The 7532-nt window shown below is 37.3% G+C and overlaps 1 protein-coding gene across 2 annotated transcripts; it reads right to left on the bottom strand.

The window, feature by feature from the left end:
* Positions 1–374: 374 nt before the first annotated feature.
* Positions 375–7213, bottom strand: LOC107812104 (autophagy-related protein 13a-like). Of its 2 annotated transcripts, none has more exons than XM_075219677.1 (4): positions 7076–7213; positions 5262–6744; positions 4955–5136; positions 375–821 (listed from the first exon to the last, which is right to left on the bottom strand). In XM_075219677.1, the coding sequence occupies exons 2-4, from the start codon at positions 6585–6587 to the stop codon at positions 509–511; spliced, it is 1821 nt and encodes a 606-aa protein (XP_075075778.1). In that variant the 5' UTR covers positions 6588–6744; positions 7076–7213; the 3' UTR covers positions 375–508. The 2 variants fall into 2 exon arrangements, with proteins under 2 accessions (XP_075075778.1, XP_075075779.1); XM_075219678.1 differs by lacking the exon at positions 375–821 and adding an exon at positions 828–4523.
* Between the last annotated feature and the right edge of the window lie 319 nt (positions 7214–7532).

The following is a 7532-nucleotide window of genomic DNA, read 5'->3' as shown; positions in this document are numbered from 1 at the left end:
ATGACTATTTTTGTTCAGCATTAGAATTAGTGGATAAAAAATAAACACCACCTTATTTAATGGCTACCACACGCCATTTTTACTTCCCCCGAAACAGTAGTAACTTCCAAGTAGAAAAGATTTGCAATACCTTCCCGAACAGGGAAAAAAGCATTCTTTAAAACGAATGAAATTTCAGTCTTGTTTAAGCAGCATCACATAAAATACCAATGATCCTCTCTCTCCTTTTCGTTGGTTTTATTTTCAAAGTACTTGTATTTGTTATACTGGAGGGTAATATCATAAAAAAAAATCGTTTACCAGGACCTTAATAGAGCATATTCTTTTAAGATTACTGCTATCGCTTCTTCTATCCACCAATAGTTTCGAAAAGTGTCAAAATCAGGTAATATATTGACTATAATAATACTTGCCATTTCCCATCATTTATGTACAGAATCTGTTAGTCCTCCCCACAGTAAATGCTTGTTAACGAACCCCTTAGCAACAAGTATATATGTACATCACACTATGTTCCACCCTCACTGCCCGAGCGGGTTGTGCTCTTGGAAAGTAACATATCTTTCAATTGTGTGTAAGTTTTGAGCTCCTCCAATGCGTCAGATGCCTTTCTAGGAACATAGAACCCTGATGCAGTGCCAGTTTCTCCCTCTACTTCTGTCTTTACAGAACGCGAGGTATAACAGCTAGAATCTTGACGCAAAGGGGGAGCAGTCCTCAGCATGTGAACAAGGGCACCTACAGCAGCGTCTTGAGATTTTCTGGTTCTTGCAGATGCTTGAGAAGATGTGTCTGAACCTTTTTTTGAATCAAGGGTCTCTCTGCATAACAAGAACAATAAACACCTGTTGAGTTGAAAAAGTAAGAAAGGCAAAACTGAAGATGTGAAAAACTATGACAAACTCTTAGCTTGTTGTCTGTCAGCAAAATTTGGTTGGATGTAAGATCTCTACCCTAACATAATTACTCCATTTAAGGCAATCAAGATAAAAATGGATCTCAAGTCATATCAAACTCCTGAAAAGGGAAGTTGAAAGCCCAACTTGAACTGATTTTAAAGTACTTCGCGATCAGATTCGTCTCCAATCTATCCCGTGTTCCTTACCACAAGTCAAATCTTCCATGCTTCAGTTTTTTAGCTCACTATTACTCCCTCTAGCACTGGGACACATATATGCCAATAGTTTCCATTTTCAACTTTCTTAACCTTGCCTGTTAACTGTGCTATTTTTCTGCTTCTTCAACTCTTGGAAGTACTGTCTGGATTCCGCTAAATCTTACCAAGCCACTAACCAACCCAACCACAAAAAACTATTCTTTCCAATGAACTGGAAACAGCAACACCCAAAACTTGGGACCCCGGAAAATTTCCAGCAGCTCCAAATGAAGTCAGCGCATGCAGTGTGCTCTTTTGAAGTCAAAAGACTAAGGCTTCCTTTTGAGCCATCATTTAGGGGCCAGACACCAAAATAAACTTTAAGGAGGCCCTCAACAACGGCAAAAACAGCTTATATTTTCTCCTTCAGTAATTTGATATGTAAGAATTGTGATAAGTACTAAACAAATATTCAATAACGTAAATTATGCTAGGGTCAAAGGAGCATATTACTTAATTAGTTTGACAGAAATCCTTATCTGAGAAAATTCGTCCCAAATTCCAATCCCTATGGAACCTATCAAATATCAACAGGAAGCAACTTGCTCATAATTCTCCTCCCATAGTATTAGAGTTCTAAACCTGCACTTTTTGAGTCGCTAGTTGAGAACCCAATCTATGAGTCCAATGCGACCTCAAACCAGTTAAACAAGTGAAACCAATGAAAAACAGAAAAAACTGCAGGACAAGAAAGATCCAAACAATCACTTTAAAGAACAATAAAGGACTTGAAAAGAAACAAGGAGGGTTATTTTTCTCTTTTCTTCTAGTAAGGAAAGAAACAAAGTAAGTTATATCAGTCGATTAGGGGTGTCAAATGGCGGGTTGGGCTGATTTTGGGTGGGTCAAAATGGGTTGAGTCAATAAATGGATGGTCAATGACCCGCCCAAAAGTTACGGGCTGGTTAAAGATGGGCTAAAATTTGAGTCAAAACCCAACCCGCCCAACTCTTATCAAGCTTTAATCAATGTGTTGTTTTTTTATCAATTATTTAATTATCAAATAAGACTTTCTTTTGTTATAGTCATATACAACACATCAAACGAAAAAGAACTATTTTTAAGATCTTTAAGCAAAGTTACTCATGGATCAATTTGGGCTAAAAATCAGCCCAACTTTAGATGGGCTGCGCTAGGTCAAGATGGGTTGAATTCAACAAATAAGCGGGTTGAGCGGGACAAATAGGTTTAGGCTCAAATTGCCACCCCTACAATCAATAAAGGAAAACTGATGTGATTCTCAGTTACCGAAAATCAAATGTGTCCTCAAGGAAACTTACTGAGAAAAAGAAAATAAGAAATAATAGTGTCCATGCGGGCAAATGGGATTCCCCAATATATTAGCAAAAGGAAGTTCTTCTCCGAACAAATCTTAGGCTTCTACATATCTGATGTGCCCTCAAGTTCAAATGATATATCACCAATACAGCTAAAATATTTTTTTTGTTGTAGAATGTATCATTAAGCACTATATGCATATTCACAATTCCAGATAATATATAGCATCAGAGAACTAATAAACATTCTGTCTAACACTTGAAAGTGCTAAATTAGGATGGTAACCAAAAATCTCCTCTTTTCATAGAACTAAAAATGAAAAATTGGGCACAAAGTACCATTGCTATTTCACCAGTCTCTACTATCATTGCTATTTCAGCACAAAGTATCATGACAAATTGAACCTTTTATCCCATAATGATCAACCAAATACGTTTGAGATATTTGTCAATCAAATCAGAGGAAAGAGGAGAAAAATACAAAAGAATTTGTGAACTAGTTCATAAGCAACCATTACTATTATGCAATTGCATACCATTTTGCCATCCTTAGATGGCCTGTCAAGAATCCCAATGATGGAAAATGAAGTATAACTTGAGAATTGCTATACCATCATATGCTATAAAGACAGAAAGGAGAGGAAGAACCTAGCTCAATGGCAGTTGTTCTAGTTGCTTTTGGCCAGCCGAATTACTGGGAGGCGGTGGAAGAGAATGCAAATGCTAACATGAAAATTGCAAGCAGTAGATTAGTGCTGCTGCTAGTGAGAGAGGGAAGGAACTTTGGGTAGAGTTGGTAAAATAACCCTTTGAGCAACAGATTGAGTTGATAGAAGAATGGGATTATTGCACTTAAAAGTTGTCAAGGGTGTGAGGCTTCCAAACAAGTGATAAGTTTCCTGTTTCCAAAAGGCTTTGAGAGAAGGGAAGCAACACTCACAAATGTTGTTCTTGATTCCAAAAATAGAGGAAAAAATTACTACAACCAAACAACCCTAAACTAAAGCTTCAGCAGTTGCAAGGTTAATAAACTGCAGGCCAACAACTGAAAAAATATGGTTATGGTATACGAGAGACATCCGGAAAAAGATTTGCAGACAACATATCTGAAGAACTTTGCATGGAAAAAGATTCATTTTCTGTTCTCATTGAATCTTATTTACGCTTCTAATAAAAACATCCTCACGAGTCTAGTTTTATAAGATTGTATCTACTTTTGGGATACTTAACAAGATAACATCTAGGAGTTTTGAAGTTCTAGCATGTCCTAAAGAGAATTCTCTTATGAGCTCTGAAAAATTAGTAACTATAATATATCCATATTGGTGTGTAAAATGTGTGTCGTATGCTCACCACAACTGCCTGGTTTTGTTTGGCAAGGAACCACTTTTTCAGTAGATTTTACCACTTCATCCAACTTTTTGAATCAAATTCACTTATTTCACGCAAGAGACAAACCTTAAAAGCACAAACTTAAAAGTATGCAGGTAAAACAATAGTAGGTGTTTTTTCCCACTTAGTCGAAGTTTACATGCATAAATAGACTCCATTAAATTTTAAAGTAGCATAGCACTCACAAAGTAATAAATAATCTAGAAAATAGGTGATATATAAAGGGCAGATCAAAGATTAAAAGGCCAGAAGAAAGTGGAGAACTTTTGAGGACAGAGTAAAAAGGAAAGAGGGGATAAAATATAGCTAGCTACACATCAGCTCCTCATCTCAAGGAGAACAACGACAGTAATGTAAAGCAAAAATTGGATAGACCTAAATTAGCTGATATCTAAGCACAAAATGAGGAGCTTACAACCTTGGAATCAATACCATATTATTGCTATATCCTTTCATTAAATGAAAAGGGAATGATTGTTGACATTCTTCCCAATAGTTTACATATTGGATTTTTTAGTTGAAAAAGAACTTCAAGTTGAAAATTCATGTCTAAAATGAGAATGATAGCTTCATGGCCCATTCACTGTGGAAATGCTAACTTTGTCCTCACAGTACATCAAAAGCTCAATTCCCAATACTATCTGAAGCCCAGTTTCTTATGATGTCCAACCTGTTGAACTATATGGCCACATAACTGGCTATAAAACCAATTATCTAATGTCAGAGGCAGAGCAATACACATAGCAATTTTGTAGTGCAACAGATACAACAACAACAACAACAACGACCCAGTAAAGTCCCACTAAGTGGGGTATAGTGCAACAGATACAAATAGGGATTAAAGAGAGAGTAGATATGCTTAAGAGCTCTAAGAGAGCAATAGATGTGAGCCTTTTATACATCAGTTGTGTAATTAGATTTTCTGTGAGGTCTTGTGTCTTTGGTATCTAGAAGGTGGCCAAGACATTAGATCCTCTTCAGATGTATTAATTTTCTTTGTTATGGTAATATTTTACAGTAGTTACCAAAAATAATGACAGATAAACTTTGAAGAAAATGAATGCAGAGATGTACTGTTTATATGAAGAAGAATACTTCTACAGATATGGTATGCTGTAGAAAAAATTACCTGGCTCTAGAATCCGCATTATCAACATCATCAACTATAAAAGGACAAGAAAAATCACAGTCATCCAAGTCATCCTGAACAGATAATCTGCTAGAACTTCTAGAAAACCCAACACGTGGTGAACCACTTGAAGATAGTAAACCTGAAAACCGTCCTGAATCGTCTCTAGCATCTGTAGACACCTGAAAAAGAAGCACACAAACGAAAGTTAGCAGCTGGCTGAAAAAGAGCTCAACCAGATCCTATTTTTAAATAAAAATATTAACTAGAAAATGCACACATTTAGTAAAACGTAGAAACTGCCCACCTTTTGTCCAGGATTAGTAGTCCCGGTATCTGACTCTGGAGCCCTTAGCAAATCCACTTTTCTCGATGACCTGATTCCAGAAGGGGATTCATGGGATGAAGAATCGTGCTTTGTGCTTCTAGGCGACATAGGTGGGAGAGAATGCCTGTTTGGATCAGACAAATTAGGAGATATGTGTTTGGAACTTCTGTCCATCAATGGATGAGGGATACTGACAGGACCAGTTTCTGAACGCAAACGAGTCTGCACAGGATTTGCACCTGAGAAATATGTGGGTGGAGAAGGAGATGGAGATGGAGATGGTGAAAATGGAGGGGAAAGCTGGTCGTCATCATAATTAGTTGCTTTGTGGAGAGTGGGCAATCTGTAGTTAGGTGGAACCCTCTGTCCATACACATCACTGGGCGAAGTTGAAAGCTCATATGGTGCACGGTACAAAGGTGGAGATCCTACATATGGCTGAGGTAAAGAAGGTGCCCTGAGGAGACCACTAGTCCAACTTTGTGGACGCTGAACTGGTGCTGAAGAAGATGACTGTGTCCTTCTCAATGAACCACCCTTATCCATTGAGGTAGAAGGGAATGACCTCATAGGGTCAGTGAGTGGACTGCCAACATAATCTGTAATGATCTCAGGCGGAAAGGATGCAGAAATCTCCAGATTGAAGTCCGCCAAATTTTCCCGATATGTCACAGATAAAGAAAGTCTGCCTTGCTGGGAATCAACTGGAATAAAAGTATATTGCTTCATCAACGCCTCCGCTGCCCTTGAGAATGGCTCACTAAATGAAGACACTTTATAATTGATATCAAAATAACAACTCTGACTTGACAATGATAGTTTCCTGAAGGCCTTGAATGCAGGCAGGAGCCTCATCATTGAATAAAGCGAGCGGAGTAGTATAATGCATTTCTTGTATGTTTTTTTGAAAGAGGAATCACCCATGTGCAGAACCATTGACCTCCGATTCTCACATTGTACAACCCACCTCTCCACAACAGTTTCTGTATATCCTCCTGCAAATCCTGTACTCGAATCGTGCTCCAATGAAGTACTAGATTTATCCTGAACAAGTATTATATCTATTATCATGGGTTCCACCAAATTCCGGTGCAACTGATTCAAGTTATCAAGAACAGCAGGACGATCTCCCAACACCAAATTGAACCACCTGTCACTCTTCTTCACTTCCCCACTACCACCATAAGGTCGTATCGAAGGAACCCTTGAGTCCAAAATAATATGCAAGCTCTTAAGAAGAAATTGAGCAAGTATTTGCTCAAATCTTCCATGTTCACCCCCCTGTGGGTTACTCTGAAAATCCATTTCTGTCTTTCAAAACAGATAACCACAACTATTTTTGGTCCTCAGCCATGTACAATTTGGTCCAGTACATTATAACTTCCAAATAATGGATAGACAAAACAGATAACCGACTGACTATTTGCTCCGTCATGTGGGCCACTATGTTTTGATATTGAACCTAAAAATATATAGAGAGAGATCAAACAAAAGCTATGTAAAACTCAAGACCAAAGTAGTTTTCCGATTGAGGCATAGTAGTTCTTGACTAATTATATCAAAATAAAAAGAATCCGACAACCTCGACAAATATCAAAAGATGTTCAAGGAGCAGGTCGAAAAAATCATACACAAATATATTAATATGAGAATTGACACGTGAACAGAACAAGAGAAAGCAAATAAAATTTGGAAATTAGAACTGCTAAAATAGAGTACATAATTAGACGATAAGACTTAATCAACTATAGAATTGATTAACAAAAATAGCATCATGAGAAATATGGACTTACTTAAGAGAATAAAAGTTTGAGAGCAGCGACGAAGAGAGAAACCACAGGGTCGGAGATAATAAGAAGCAAATGGAAGAGAGAGAGAAATTCCGTATAGCGAGTGGCCCGCTAGGGAGAGAGCAGAAAGAGACCACATGTATATATATGTGGACTACTGAAGTAGTAAATTTCTCAGTTTTTATTGAAACAAAATGGTAATAATTGTAAAAAGTTGAAGGAAAACCAAAAGTCAAGAGTTTCCTTGTAGTTTCGAGGGACAAACTAAAAGGTTACAATTTAATTCTTCATTCTGTAAATTCAAATCCCCAAATGTTCAGTTAATTACTGTGGTTAGTAGTCCCTCCGGTCCACAATAACTGATAAATTTGCTTTGGACATATTCATTAAAAAAATACTAAATTCTAAACGAAAATAGTTAGTGTGACTAAACTGTCATTCATTAAATGTTGTATCATAG

Source organism: Nicotiana tabacum, chromosome 8, assembly GCF_000715075.1.
Source record: "Nicotiana tabacum cultivar K326 chromosome 8, ASM71507v2, whole genome shotgun sequence".
Lineage (NCBI taxonomy): Eukaryota > Viridiplantae > Streptophyta > Magnoliopsida > Solanales > Solanaceae > Nicotiana > Nicotiana tabacum.
Note: the sequence above shows the minus strand (reverse complement) of the source record. Positions and strands in the feature narration are given on the sequence as shown.